At 37.5% G+C, this 16,251-nt stretch overlaps 1 protein-coding gene across 8 annotated transcripts in view; it reads right to left on the bottom strand.

Annotated features, from left to right (window-relative positions):
• Positions 1-16,251, bottom strand: part of DENND1A (DENN domain containing 1A) — a 413,337-nt gene that overhangs the window by 295,695 nt on the left and 101,391 nt on the right. For all 8 annotated transcript variants that reach the window (XM_077835776.1, XM_077835774.1, XM_077835772.1 and 5 more), the window contains exons 4-5: positions 11,998-12,047; positions 2,454-2,573 (exon numbers count right to left, since the gene is read on the bottom strand). In XM_077835776.1, the coding sequence (XP_077691902.1) occupies positions 2,454-2,573; positions 11,998-12,047 (170 nt within the window). The remainder of the gene's footprint in view (positions 1-2,453; positions 2,574-11,997; positions 12,048-16,251) is intronic.

A 16,251-nucleotide genomic window follows, 5' to 3' on the forward strand; every position in this document is an offset into this window, starting at 1 on the left:
CATTCCACCATATGGCAGCGCACAAGGAGGAGTGCAACTCCAAGATTCCAACCATCTGAGCTTGCCGAGGCTGAAAGTTTTCTGATGAGGGAGTGACTTGTCTGAGAAGATTACTTAGCTGACATTCAGGGTTCTGTACAGAATCACTCTGGGGAGAGGAAGTTGCTAAACAACTATTCCAGAAGAGGTAGGGACAAAACATGCTGAGGACTATGGGGGTTTGTAGAAAAAACCACCACCACCAAACAAGGGGACAGAAAGTACAGACTTTCACTAGCTAGCAGATGTAATTTCCAAAGGACATTGGAAGGTCTAATGTTAGCAACATGCTTTGTGGCACTGGGAAGAAAGACACTGAACTGGGGAAGAATTGCTTTATACAATTTTTCAGTATCTTCTGAACAAGACAGTAAACATTAGCTGTTTTAGTTAATCCCTATCTTGAATTTTTCTTACCAGTTTATGCTAAATAAAAATATGTTTAAAATCCTCAGCATGACGGAACAACAGAAATGAGGCCTATTGGCCCAGTTCATCCCCTCCTCTAACTCTTCAGATCTTTTTCTGTGAGTGGACGCATGAGGCACCAGCCTATTATCTCTTCTTTCCCCTCTGCCTCTTCTCCACACATTCACTTAGGGAGCAGGCAACAAAAAAACCCTTGTCCAGGAGAGACAGAAGAGATTTCACACTCATCCAGACATTTTTGCCTGCTTTCCCCCTTTAATTTTTCATTAAATAGCAAAGTTATCAGGGAGTGACCAGAGAGTTACCATGAGAAAGCATATCAGTGCCTCAATTCTTTAGGATAATGGCTCCAGAAAATGCCTCAGCAAGTACTTCCATCTCCAATGTGTACTCCACATAGTTGGATTAGTATTGCCCTCCAGTTGCTCAAGTAGAGAGCTTTGAACTACGAGGGAATGAAGTCTTCAAGTCACTTGGTCAGATATGCAATGGGAAGTAATACGGTTACTCTCCCTCCTGTCCAGTCTCACTTACGGAAACCAAGCAGTGACTTTCTTCTCCAGCCATCTCAGACTTCTTAGGAAAGGTCTGTCTGATTAACCACAGCTGGCATAGTGCAAAAAAGAGGTGAGAAAACACACATTTTGTGGACTTTTCCTATCTTTTGACCATTCAAGTTCCTTCTGTACTAAACATAAATAGAAGAAAGATTTCTAAGTTATATACAGGCAGCACAAATTCTGCTCCCAGGCACTCATGCAACCACAATGCTACAATGGGATTACATGTAACCAAAGGCAGAATTTAACCCTGTATCTGCTGCTTTCACCTTGTTCTTCATACATTTCTCCCTGAAAGTCATGGTTTATAATCATGGTTTGCCTTTTTTTTATTTTATTTTATTTTTTTTAATAGCAGTGGGTCCCACTGTACTATTGCCAGCATACAATGCTGGGGAACTTGGGTCAGCGATAATAGTTTCTGTTCTTGCAATGGGTTCTCTTAGCAATATGTCACCACAAAGAGTCCCTGTGTAATAGGATGGAATGGAGGTGGTGGGGAACCACCCCTGCTTTTTCCTGGACTGACAAGTGGTAACTAGGGCATTTGGCTTTTTGTTTCTTAGGGTTAAATCAGTACAGTCTTTACCTGGGCTTTATCAAGAGGCACTTCCCCGGCTCGCTTTGCTTCTCCATGAGCCTCTTTCTCCTAATAGAAAGAGACAGGAGGCAGGCCACTGCTACACCTAGGTAACAGAGGTTGACAGGGAGCAGTGTGCATAGCTTTATTTCCCCAACAGGAGGTTCTCAGCAGGAGCCTGGCAAACAATAGATCTGAAATCTGATTTTCGTCTTTTTTTTTTTTTTTTTTGGTAGCAAAAGGAAATAGAAAACTAAGCAAAGGTTGCCCCAGAGCATACCGGCCTGGAGTCACGAGGAACTATTTTGATACAGCTCCAGCCCTCTCACTTTCTATGTGAAGCACATTGTTTCTGTCTCCGAGTAGCAGTATTTATAATCAGGTTAGATTGCATTCACACGTCCATCAACAGAAAGGAGTGAGGTTATAATTACAGAGCCTTAGGATAGGTACAGCATCAGCAAGATATTCTCTGTTACCAACAAACGCTTTATTAATAAAACTTGCATATACAAATGTCCATGAAATGTCTTAACAGGATCAATTGTGACAGCTAAAGATAACGGTTGCCATCATGCTATGCTGTGTCAAATTACTGCATCGAGATGTTAATTTTTTCCACATTGTTAACTTAAGTACATTGACTACAAATAAATCTAATTATCATCAGAGGAACCCAAAGTGCAAGAATATTTTGCACCATTTCTCCAGAAGTGCAGTGACTTTTTGAGGACCAGATAGGAAAATAATTCTGAACAGCTGGAAAATATAATTGCAGTATAACAAAGCAAAGGCCAACATTGTTTCTCAGAGCTAGCCAATAGCCAGACCACAACCAGACTTACCTTAAGATACAGAAGCAACTTTTGGCCCCAGAAGATAAGCGACAGAATCCAAATCTCTGTTTGCTGTCAATGTCTGTGAGCACAAATGTAAAGTTCTGGCCAACTTGGCTAACTGTAAGGCTAGAAATAAAGAGAACAAAAGGAAAAATTAATTTCATCTTATTCAATGTTAGAAGTATCTAATCAGAGTAAGTCATTGAACCTCATTTCCTCTCTCTGCAGAGTTTCTTTGGAAATTAACTTTGAGCATTTACACTCTTTACAAATGCAAGTTTGAATCCATCTCTTGGGTTTTTTGGAGATGTGGAACAGTAGTGGAAGAATTTCCTATGTCTTTAAAACAAACAATGACATGGCCGTTGATTAGAGTCAATACAATACACAGCACCAACTAAACTCACATCCACTCTCAGTGCAAAACATTTCTATATCATTCTTCATTCAAGGGATTGTTTTGCTTTAAATTCAAATAGTATTTGGTGACATTATGGCTTTGTATAGTATACTGATTGATTCATTTTATATTTCTCTGTTTTCCAATTAGGCTGGGAATGAGCACAGCACTATCCCTCTAAAATGTATGGCTTATGAAGGCCTCACAGATGATTTCCCCCATTTCTCTATGCAGCTATGCAATTTCTACTACAAGGCAGTATTGGCTAAAGTGGGAAACTAACGGCAGCACAGTAAGATAAAGGTAAATAAAACTTCTGTAACAAAGTTAGTATCTTATTTTGATTGTCTGCCTCAAAACATGAAAATCTTTAAATATACCTCCACAGCTGGTACTGTGGCTAAGCAGATGCTGAACTGATGCTAGTGCACCACTACAGTGACTTTTAAACCCCTATAGACAGTATAGTTTGTATCTGATTTTCAAGATTATAATCCAATTCCACTCTACAGCAAAATGCTTATTTGCCTCTTCTAAAAGTGTGCCCAAACAACGCAACAACATTGTTTAAAGATGATGGCTCTCTGCCACACCAGAGTGGAAAGCATCACTATAGGAATATCCGCTCAGACTTGCAAAACATAGCTTTTCATTCTGTAAGAACACAGAAAAAAGCAATGCACCAAAAAGATAGAAGTAGGGTGCCGAAGTATTTTTAACACTATAAATCATAAAGGATATTACTGCTTGCAGTTTGAGGTCTAGAACACATTTCTAAAAAATATCGGCTCTCTCTAAGGTGCATATAAAATAGAACCTTTTTTTAAAAAAGGCATATTTCCAAAATGAAATGCATAAACCATTTCATTTAGGGAGATATCTGATTTCTTTAAACATTATCACATTTCTGTCTAAATCTCACCTAATACAGAAATGCATAGATACCATGCTGGTAGGGGATATAAAAACCCTAAAATTAACAGACAGTAGGGCTGATTCACCATCAGGTCATCCCAGTTTTGCATTGGTGTAACTCCAGTGCTTAAAATAAAACTGGAGTAATACAGTGTTGAAACCAGGACCAATATGTTTGTTTACTGGAGGCTTTATTTAATTCGGATTAGGGATTCATTTGAGAACTAGTGTTGGTATGAGTTAGATTTTAATACAACTACAATTAACTATAAAATATTTACTGTTCAAATTACGCTCCAGTTTAAAGCATACTATAAACACTGACAACTGAATAGCATTTGCACATGAAGCTATGAAGTATATTAACGCCATCTTGATGATCAAAGGGGAATAAAAGGAAAATTACTGTTAAATTCAGGCTCACTCAACAGATACAGTTACAAATCTTAAACCAGTCAGAAATAGCCTACTCTAAAAGTCTATTCTGAAATCTACAGCGCTATCTACAATGCCATCAATGAACATGTATGTGATCTGATACATTCACACGGTGCCCAGTGAAAACCAACAACTAGATAGACTTTCAATAAAGAAAGAGCCTTAGGATATAGGACAATAAGTTCTACTATCAAATTTAAAAGGGAAAAACCTCTCTGTGTAGTCAAAAGGAGGAAGGAAAAAATGCTGAAGGGAAGCACAAAACGAAGCACCAAAACAGACACATACTCTACTTCTCCAAATTTGAAGGTGAACAAAGGCTATAGCTACACTGGCACTTTACAGCGCTGCAACTTTCTCGCTCAGGAGTGTGAAAAAAACACTCCCCCCCCGAGCGCAGCAAGTTACAGCGCCGTAAAGCGCCGGTGTAAACAGTGCCCCAGCGCTGCAAGCCGCGCTCCCAGTGCTCTAAGCTAATCCCCTCGTGGAGGTCGAGTACCAGGAGCGCACGACCACACTCGCACTTCAGAGCGCTGCCACGGCAGCGCTTTGAAGTTTAAAGTGTAGCCATGCCCAAAGACTCAATTCAAAAGCAATTCAACAGCTGAGAATTTAGTGTAAGTATTGCTATCCTAACCCTCATGCTAACGTCCAAGAGAACAAACACTCCTATAAACTGCAAAGGACTACCGGGGACTACCACAAGCTCCACTCTTATTGGTGTTATGTTTTATCTGTAAAGTTTGGGTATAATGTTACTACAGTAATTTAATACTATGTTTTAAAAGAAGATTATATGCTTAATTTTAACAAATTTGAAAGCCAAGGGTATATGAGAAATAGAATTTAAACTCACAGTTAAAATTATGGAAAAGAGAGGAAGCAGTCCTCATCTATGGAAGGGAGGAACTTGTTTATTAAAAGACAAGTTAGCAGAGAAAGCATAGGTAATAAGCTTAAGCATCATGGGGTACTATCTTTTTAATCAAACCTTGATTTAGATAATGCTTGGTGAATGGGCAGGTTATTTGTATTTCAGTAGTGTGCAAAGAAACCAATTTGGAACATGCAATTTTTTAAAATGTGTATATTTAAAAGATCACTTTGGAATTCACAAGCCATGTGCCAATGGTTATTGAACATTTTACCTCCCTCATTATCTCTTTTTAGATTACAGGCTCTCTGATAAGACTACTGAGGACGTGAGGGAGATTCCCAAACCTGAGCCATTCTTTTTAGGTGACAAATCTGAGGAACTGTGCCAGATTGAGGTGTCATTAAAGGAGATTTTGGAACAAATTGATAAACTAAACAGTAATAAGTCACCAAGACCAGATTCACCTGAGAGTTCCGAAGAAACTCAATAGTGAAACTGCAGAACTAACAACTGTAGTCTGTAACCTATCATTTAAATCAGCTTCTGTTCCAAATGACAGGTTTCAGAGTAACAGCCGTGTTAGTCTGTATTCGCAAAAAGAAAAGGAAAAGGAGTACTTGTGGCACCTTAGAGACTAACCAATTTATTTGAGCATGAGCTTTCGTGAGCTACAGCTCACTTCATTGTATGCATCCGATGAAGTGAGCTATAGCTCACGAAAGCTTATGCTCAAATAAATTGGTTAGTCTCTAAGGTGCCACAAGTACTCCTTTTCCTTTTCTTTTTGTTCCCAATGATGTTATATGGAAAAAGGCCTGTTAAATTCCCAAGACAAAGTACCACAAATCTCCCCTCTCCACCTGCTTAGGTGTATATTCTAAAACGATTTTTAAATGTGACAGACCCAGGCCAGAGGGGTACAGGAGTCTGGTAGAAGGCAAATATACTGGCCACTGGATGAATAGTTTTCTGTTCCCTGAGTGACCAGAGCAGGGGCTGCGCTAGAGCAATCACGAACCTGCTAGAACCAATTAAGATAGGCAAGCTAATTAAGACACCTGGAGCCAATTAAGAACATACTAGAATCAATTATGGCAGGCAGACTAATCAGGATACCTGTTTTAAAAAGGACCTCTCATCAGTTAGTGGAGGGCATGCAAGGAACAGGGAGTGAGAAGGCGTGCTGCTGGAGGACCGAGGAGTACAAGTGTGATCAGGCTTCAGGAGGAAGATCCTGTGGTGAGGATAAAGAAGGTGCTGGGGGGAGGCCATGAGGAAGTAGCCCAGGGAGTTGTAGCTGTCACGCAGCTGTTTCAGGAGATGTAGACAGCTACTATCCACAGGGTCCTGGGCTGGGTCCTGGACTGGAACCCGGTGTAGAGGGCAGGCCCGGGTTCTCCCCATTCCCCCAACTCCTGATCGGTCACAGGAGGAGTTGACCTGGTCTGTGAGCAAGACCAGAAGGGAAGGTCTAATTTGGAAAGGGATCTGGCCTGTCCCTGACCCACTTCGTGGGACAACAGAGACTGTGGAGATTGTTCTCCATTTCCCCCATGCTGGCCAGTGATCAGGTTAGCTGAGTGTACAGCAGGTTTGAGCCTCTAGCAGAAGCAGCCAAACTGAGGGCTGCCATGAAGCTCTGAGGTGAGCAAATCTGTCAAAAAGCGCAGTACCCACCAAGGTAGAGGAGGAACTTTGTCACATAAAGTAACCACAGACAGATGTATCCCTGATTCCAGAGAGCAGGTTCAGATTGATCCAAGTTTAACTGGACTGGGCATGACCATCTCCAGTAGTTGGAGAATAGCCATAGAAGAGGTACTGGGCATAGAAGAGGTATTAGTATTATGCATTTTCCCACCTTTATATTTCACCCAAGCATTTACAAGGAAGTAATTTAGATACGTCACCCTAGCATTTACAGGAAGTAATTTAACCCCAAGGGACAGATAACAGCATGGTGCCTTTAAGCCATTTCTTATATGGAAGATTTTCCTTTTAAAAACACCATTATGACCTCGGGGGGGGGGGGGGGGACATTTTAGTGGTTTCTCCCTCATTTGAGATGTCTCCTGTCTCTGTCATCCTGGTTTAATGCTCACTTCTGAGGTCCATTTGACAAGCAATTCAATCTGCCTGCCAGAATATTATTCTTCTGTGCACTGAAGTTTTCCTAACCTGGCAAGATTGAATCAGCTTCTCTTCCTACTTGCTGCAAGATACAGCGTTATTGAGTTTGTCCATTAGGATCATTATGTTTCCTTGACTTCAGATGCGTTCTCAGCTACAGTGTGGATGATATTGAATATTATCTATGCTATGAGTGTAATTTAGACATTATCAAATTAGATTGCACATCCGAAGCCAGTGCAACTCAAAATGAACATTTCCAGCAGAAAGCTCTTGAGACTTCATGGCCTATAACCAATAACTTTTGCCTCACTCTTATTGTATGTATGAAAAAAGGCTATTAATGTTGAGTTTGGTGGTTCCAAAGTTCTTCATATTCTTACAGATTCATGCTTTCAGGATAACTATGCTGCACTATTTTCTTCCTTTCCAGAGGGACTTCAAAGTTTTGAAGATGTTTCAAATTACTCAGTAGAAAATGGATGCTCCCGTATAAAGTGTGTTAGTGGCAATGGTGCAAATTTAGACGCCTCAATGTGTACTAAAGCCTTCACACACAAAATAAGGCAATTTTACAATTAGATGTTCATGATATACACTTCAAAGGCTTGTGATTAGCTTTAAAGTCTCAATGAATTATTTTCATCATCCTGAAGATGTGCTCTGTAAGAAGTTTGAACTGTCCTTTAGTTTTTGATATCCAGTTGTCTGAAATTGCTATGGCTAAATTAAAAGGACTTCGGAGAGACCAAGATGTTGCCTTTAGCAACTCCTTGGCTTCTATTTGTTGAAGAGGTAATACCAACAATAAATGCATAGTTGGAATAACAGGACATCTGAAATGTTCCTGCTCTTGAGACCCATTCTCTAAACAGGTGTAGTATTACGAACCCAGAGGAAAAATTCGCTAGAATTTGCAAGTGTCTCATTCATTTTTAATGTGATCTCCACAAGTCAGATCTTAATGCGTAATACTTGCAGTCTATGAGTTTAAATGACAAGATTTGATCATGGCTATGACGTTCCCAGAGATAAGGTGTCCTTTACTGTAGAAAGAATTTTACCAGTGAATTATAATAGTGTACTTTGGGCCTGTGAGGTGGTGACTGAAAGGTTTACATCTTCTGATAATGAAGCATCTCTGATATCTTATGTCAGCATCTGTTCCTACCCATAGAAAATCATACTATCTTTCTGGTGCTCTGGGAGAGTCTTGAACCACAGGATCACTGACATCCTATAGAGAACACTATAACTGCCTAGTTACTGAAAAATTTCTGACACTAAATATCTCCACTGTTACAGATAGAATCTAATACTACACCTACAACTAAGAAAATGGAAACCTAGCAACTGGAAACTATTTAAAAGACCTATAATGAAACAGGATTAATGTTTTTCTTGATTGCTTTGTTCAGAAGAGCAACTTTTATTGCACAAAAACCAAAGAGTAAGAATGCGGATAACTGGAGATCTGATCAAATATACATTTCTTCAGGCATATACAGGAGGTTAAAATCCCTCTAACATTGAACTGAGGAGGAAATCACTTATAGAAGAAATATTTTCTTGACTTAAGATGCCAGACAATATTTACTGAGAATATTGGGGGTGGAGGGATTGCACCAATAAATTCAGAACTCATTTAATTATGTGGCCAGTTGTTCAATAATTTAATTTTTTATTTCAAATATAGTGTAATGTAAATAGATATAAAAGAGATCAGCTGTTGGATTACAGCAGTTGGAAACAGGTTTAATCTTATAGGTCTTGCCTATCTCCCTGCAAATTCCAGATATAGCCTTTCAGAGAGAACACTACATATTTATCTGCTACTATACTTGATTATAGCCAAAGTCCAGGAAAGCAACTTGCAACTGTGAATCAATAGTATCTTTTCATTTTTCTTTGGTAATTATAAACCTGTATTTAATATATTTGCGTTTCACTGATTAAATGTGTGTTCTCTCTCTCATTTGTCATTGGCTGCTAAAGTGATTAGAGGTGCACATTCCGCATGTGATTCATTCTTAAAAGTAAAGTTAACATTGTAAGTAGATACCACTTGTTCAGTGCCACTTGATATATTTTTGGGTTGGGGAAAGGGAAGAGATGTAGTAGTATACTTGTCACATCCTCAGTATATGAAGATTCCTAAATACAGTATGGAGTATTGGAAACCCATTGCCTGCGTCATTTAAAATTGGAGAAAATATTTAATATGTTGCTGGAGAACACTCTTTAACTGGTCTCAGAAAATCAATGTTTGCTTAAAGGTGTTTCTGATCTCCAATATCTATGATCTTAGGAGAGATAAGAGGGCACTCAGAGTGGGGCTCAACAGCTGAATCACATTTCAGCCAATCACAGATTCAGTTTCTGTTCTGTTCTTGCCATTTGCACAAAATATATAAATTTTTAAATTTTTTCCCAAAAATTTTACATAATTGGCAAAGTGAGAAAACAAGGCACAATATGCCTAGGCTAGGATGGATTAGATTTTTATTTGTACGTGTCAAACATCAATTTCACCGTACACAGACAAACCAATGAAAATATATTTGCATCAATAATAATCAAAATGTTCATATAGGCAAAGTAAGAAAAATGCTGCTTGAGAACTTATTAGGATTTGATTTAAGGATATTTACTTTCTATATTTTGACACATGATGCTGACAACTTGTGTCTTAACAGTTATAATCCTTTAATTTTTGAATCTCAACATCTACTGTCATTAAATAATTATTGTCTCACTCTCCCATTATTGAGCAATTGTGAAAATTTAAATACAAAAAGTGCTTAAAACACATAAATTTGCCCAATTGAAAAATTAAATTGATAAAAAATTTCATAAATTCTTTAAAATAAACATTGATATTACCCTGTCAAAATTATAAATAAAATCAAATTATACCAAACCTAAATATGCCTATGTAAAGTAGGCACAAATGTTTCTATTAAAAATGAAGCTGCCCTTCTTCATGTACAATGAATATGAAACATTCAGGAAAACAAAAACATATCATGACACTCTTACGAAGAGAGGCAAGCAAGATCAGTCAAAAGAGTAAATGTAAAATAGCAGAAATGTTTGTGGTGTTTAAGAGATTGTCCTTTTAAGTGAAAATTTTTTTAAAGTCTGTAAGTGTTGGTGAAAAGACTCATTTTGACAGCCAGGAGACTGGAATCTTCTATTCATCCAGGTCAGGTACCGCACAGGCAGCAGCAATGCAAGCTTCCCCCTAGCAGTGCCTCGCCAATGTCTCTCAACCCTGACCTGGAGGGACCACCTCTAGGGTTGAAAGGACAGCTCAGTCTGCATAGCCCATTCAGCTGAGATTACCAATAAGGAGGACAAACTGTGGTGTGGTTTTATTATGTGGACACCTGTCCTCTAGGAACTGGACTGAGAGCAACTAATTTCACAAAGGCCAGTGAAGAGCTTTCCAATGATAATAACTTTTAGTCACTATTGAATTGGCCCATATTCAAGACAATGCCCTAGAGACTAAAAGATTCTGTACCAACTAAGACTGTGCATGTGCATGTGTGATTAAGTTACTAATTAGCAATTGTTAAGAATGTCTAAATAAAAGTGTATGCAGTGTTGTAGCCATGTCAGCCTCAGGATATTAGAGGGACAAGGTGGGTGAGGTAATATCTTTTATTGGACCAACTTCTGTTGGTGAGAGAACAAGCTTTTGAGCCACACCATTTTACACACACAGAATTACCTTTTGCAGACCTGAAAAAGAGCTCTATGTGGCTAAAAAGCTTGTCCCTCTCACCAACAGAAGTTGGTCCAACAAAAGATATTAGCTTGCCCACCTCATCTCTCTAAATAAAGGTGAGTTTTTCTAAGGATGCAATAAAACTATCTAAGTTCTGTATTTACCCCCATTCCACAGCAACAGGTTTTTTTATTTTCCTTTTAAAAAGAAGATACTGAGTTATCATACATATTCAGGCTGGCCTGTGGGATAAAAATGATAGGTGAACAATTGCTCGGAGGAAAAATAAAGGAGTTATGAATTGCAAATAAATACAATTTATGCAGAAAAACTCATTCCTACTGTAGGAATCATGCAAACACAACTAAAATGAGCAAAACGTGTTCTTATAATGGTCTAGTCATTGTGATTAGCATCAGTTTCAGCTTACAGTCAAAAAAGTTCAGAATATTAATTGTTGTAAAACTAATGCTGTCAACCAACTTTTTGTTGCTGTTGTGCGATTTGAACAATGGTGTATCATTTCAGAATATGAATATTTACAATCTCCATGAAACTGGTTAAAATAATTCTATTTTCAAAAAGTAAACAAAAAGCAATTCGTATGTTTTTAAAATCCAATAATTAAATATTTCCAATAGAAAATATTAACTTGCCAAGTAATCTAGTCCTTATTTAACTCCCCTAAACAAGTCACAAACTATGTTAAATATCCACAACACAACTGCCAACTTTCCCCTAAATTCTTAAGGGATTCTTAGCATTAACCATTCTTAGAATATATTAAATTAGCAACATTTAATTTTAGCATCCAAATCTTGTTTAAAAATAGAAGAAAATGCATTTTGACTCCTGCCAATGCACAGTTCTATCTTTTAAACTTTTTTGACGGTGCCCATAAAATCCTCAAGAAAAGGGGATATTGCAACTATAATTTGCATTTGGGTGCTTTAAATCAGTCAAACAGACAGAACATTAAGAGTGGTATGGTTTTTATTTTCTGCAGCAGTTTTATTGACAAGATTTTTTCTCGTAAAGTTTGAAAATCTAACACTACCTGTCCACACAGAAGGGGAAACAAAACTTGGTCAAAGTCTGTAGAACTTCCTGTGGAGAGAAAAAGAGATAATTTATACATCTAATGGGACCAATAAATCTAACATTAACCACAGCATATAATCTCACAATTTTGCCCTGAAGAAATAGAAGACAGATGAAGAAATATTCGTTTTATCAATTACACGGAAGGAGTACCAGGCAGTCAATCATGTGAAATAATAAACATGATCAAACTTCATTAAAAATGAAAAATTAATCAAGATTCACACATGGGTAAGCAGCAGGAGCCATCTAGCAAAGCTCCAAAGGGAAGGAGGAGGTTGGGTTGTTGAGTGTTAACACCCCTCTGGGGACAATCTCTAGCCTGACCATATGGATCATAGTGAATAACACCAAACCACATGGGTTTGGCCTGGCAGGACCGCTTCTGCTGGCACAGCTTTTGCTTGTTACCTAGGAACAGGGGTCTGTGGGATTAGAAAATGCTTCCCAACATCAATAGGAAAAAAAAAAGATAAAACCCATTGGTCTAATAGGAAATGTTAAAGAAAAATTGCATCTATCTATTAGTAAGGAAGCCTGAAGTGTGAATGGATTTTATTAGAATTCCTTATTTATACACTGTACTTTAATAAAGCAAACAAAGCTTCAGCGCTGCATGAAGTTTTGATGTAATGTTTAATTATTAAAAATCTCATTCACTAAAGAAAAGCATTGTCATGAAATTGGTAAGGTAGAAAGGTGTGTTACAAGATTTCCAGCAACTCATAGGCAAAGTATTATATATATATATATATACACACACACACACACACACACACACATACACATACACACACCCCCTTTCAAAGCTATAATTCCCTAACACAAAATCCACCACAAATCTTTACTAGTTTACTCACATTTTCCACTTCATTTCATTGCCTGTTCTCTTTCTCTTCATATTGAAATCTCAAAACTAGATTTTTCTTTTTGCTTCAAACTGAAACAAGACCGCCTAAGGCAAATCATAGCCAATTTGATAAATAAAGGATCGATTTACAAATGAAGAACTTTGTGACCAATAATAATAAATTATCAGTGCCAACTGAATTGATGCTTCTTGCTTCATTTATTTTTAAAACCAACTCCCTCATTGAACAAATAAACCACATCAATCTAATAACCGATTCAATGAAGCAGAAAGTATATTGACTTCCCCTGTAAGAGCATGTTCCTCCTACATAATTCAATTGAACATATCCCATTCTTTACTATAGTTTCAAGCTCAATTTTTCATATTGTACCCTTCTGGAGGTTTCTAGATAGTTTATAATTTACCACGTTTCTAGTTAAGAATTAATGTAGGGACTGATAAGGGGAATTTCCCTTCTTGGCATATGTTTGGTAAAAATATTTAACATCTCTTTTTAAGGAAGGGTTTGTTGAAAAATTCAGTGTTAAGCATTCAGCTCTCCCCCTTGCAATTTCAACAAGACACCTACAGAGAAACCACAGGTTCAAGGTTGACCCCAAGTTTTGAAAAATATTATGCATAAAATGTAACCCGTTGTTGGCATAAATAATATAGGACTTTATTTATAAAATACTGTCCTGATTTTGCAATATGATCCATATAAATGGTTCCATCCTTGTGCAGAGCCCTACTGTCTTCAAAGGACCCATCTGTGCAGATCTGATAGCAGGATCTGACCCTCCATTTGCTACGTTGCTTATGCATAAAAAACCCCATGACTTCCAAATCTAAATCTTGCACATTTGCCCTAAATCTTACACAAAGCCCATATCCATTACATGAAGTATAGCAAACTGAAATGGAGTGCTGATAGGTTCAAAACTAAAACTATTTATTGTCCTTATTAATTAATTTAAAAATTCTGCTTGGCATAATGACTGCATTTGCAAAACTACTATTTTTAAGAGCAAGAACACTGCAAGGTTGCTAGAGGGAATTTTAATATACAGCAATTGTAAAAGATAATAGGCCAGGCTTTTTAAACAGCTCATCATAGTTACCCTAATATGGTAGAATATATTGCTTTCTATTACCACGCTGAAATAAGATTTAATATTTGTTATACTTACAAGTACAAATATCCACATAATAAAATGACACATTTCTAACATACATTGTATCATACTATCAGCATTGTGTTACTACAGGGACAATGCAACACAAATCATTCAGAACCTAATTTGCACTTCCTTCTTGATATTGCATATCTTCCAAAGCACAGAATTAAAATTAAAATCTCACTTGTTAGAAAATGTGCCCAAACTGCATTGGCATATGTCATCATCCTTGTGTGGCTTTGTAATAATATTAATTAATTAATTAATTAATCTAACTCTTACAGCATTTTGAAGCCGTAGATCTCCAGTTGGTTTACTGGGTATAAAGGATACATCCCGTTGCACATTACATCACATATGCATTTCCCTAAGTTTACATTTTGGGGGTGAGGACTGCCCACTAACAGGTTTAAATTTAAAAATACACAGATAAACTCTTTGAAAAACAGATCTTCATAATTAGTGAAGTTATCATCTAAATTAGTTTTGCATTCCTAAAACAATGGTTATCCAGGTGCAAAGAGTAAGAACATTAAAAAAGTTCTCAAAATTTTGCTCTGAGTTTCGTATTAATTACTGTACATTTATTAGTGTGTATTTTGTACCTTGCTCTGTTTAAAAGTCAGCAATGCTCATGTGAAAATAAATTCCCATAGGAGTTGTTTTGGGTGTATGACTATTTGTTGGAGAATCATAGGAGGACCAAAATCTCTTTACGATCCCACTAGGCTACTGTAAAAAGAGTATTAAGACAGAACTAACATTTTTTCTAATACTTACTTTGCTTTATAATTTCTTTTAAACTGACATACAAGGCAATAGAGGTGGTATCAATGGCCTTGTTTTCTTACTCTACTTCCTCACGTCTATGTTCCAATAGGAAAAACTGCTTAAACACCTCCTTATCCCTCCCCAACAATCACCACCACACAAGATGTAAAAAAAATACAGAGTGGATAAAATGTAAATGACTCAATAGCTGAAATCAAGGTCTCAAGGGCATCAGGTGCCAGTTTTCTGGATCAATTCCCAAGTATACATTTTCACAATTCTTTTTATATGCAGTTTGATTTTTAACATTTTAATGAGGAAAAAGTGCATCCATAGCAGCCAGTCACCACAGTTAAAGTGCAGGGCATGAACTGTGTCCCATGAGGGATTCAGTCTAGCTGTGTCACCACTGGCTTCAGGACATACACCACCTGGTTCCATGTCCCCAGGTTCCAACTCTTTTCATAATCAAAACACTGCTGACATTATAAACCCCATAAGGTTTTTCTAAAATCCTCCCCGATCAATATAGCCTACACACAACTTATCGGAGACAACACAGAGCTCATTGATTAAGTTTGGTTTCAGAAGCAAAGTTTCAAAATAAATGAGACAAGGATACAGCATTCAGCCCTTTTGTACGACAGGGCAATTTATGAAGGAGGCAATCTCTGAACCTACCTCCAACCCCCACCCCAAGTAATACTTAAAGGTGTATGGGAAGTAGGGGTTATAAAAATATTCAAACATGTATTTGTTCAATACACAGAGTCTATGCTTGTATCTTACACAATTCAATGTAGTAAGATGAAGTGGCTTACATGCAATAAATTGGAATCTGCTGATAAAAATACTTGTTTGATCACCTGTGAATTTAGTATACACTTACTGCATACTGTACATTGACTCAGACATTTTAACATTTCTTGCTTTCTGGCCAGGAGAGAAGGCAGGCAACTCTCTAGCGGAAGGAACATTGGCACTTCTCAGACTAGTACAGAGCACTCCAGCCTCCCTTCCAGCATTCAACTTCTCAACCATTAGATGACAAAGCCAGATGAGGTTCTACATTTTATTCACCACAGTACTGTCTGGAAGGGAATCTTTGAAGGCTGAATTCAATTAAGTTAATTGGAATAATTAATAATGAGACTGAACATTTCATACAGGTTGTGTGCATATGTGAAGGGAAGGGGTTAGAAGAGAATCCGGCAAACATAATCACAGGTAACATAACTACCTTGCATTTCTGTAGTGTCTTTTCCCAGAGCCATTGCTAAAGCTTTACAAACAGACCTAACTCCTTTATTTCCTCTGTTCAAATGAAATCTAAACAAAATTGTATTTTGTAGCTAAAAAACTACCAAACTAATCTGCAGTGAGAAAACTGTGTTTTACTAACAGTCAC

The sequence above is a fragment of the Eretmochelys imbricata genome, chromosome 16 (assembly GCF_965152235.1).
Source record: "Eretmochelys imbricata isolate rEreImb1 chromosome 16, rEreImb1.hap1, whole genome shotgun sequence".
Classification (NCBI taxonomy): Eukaryota; Metazoa; Chordata; order Testudines; family Cheloniidae; genus Eretmochelys; species Eretmochelys imbricata.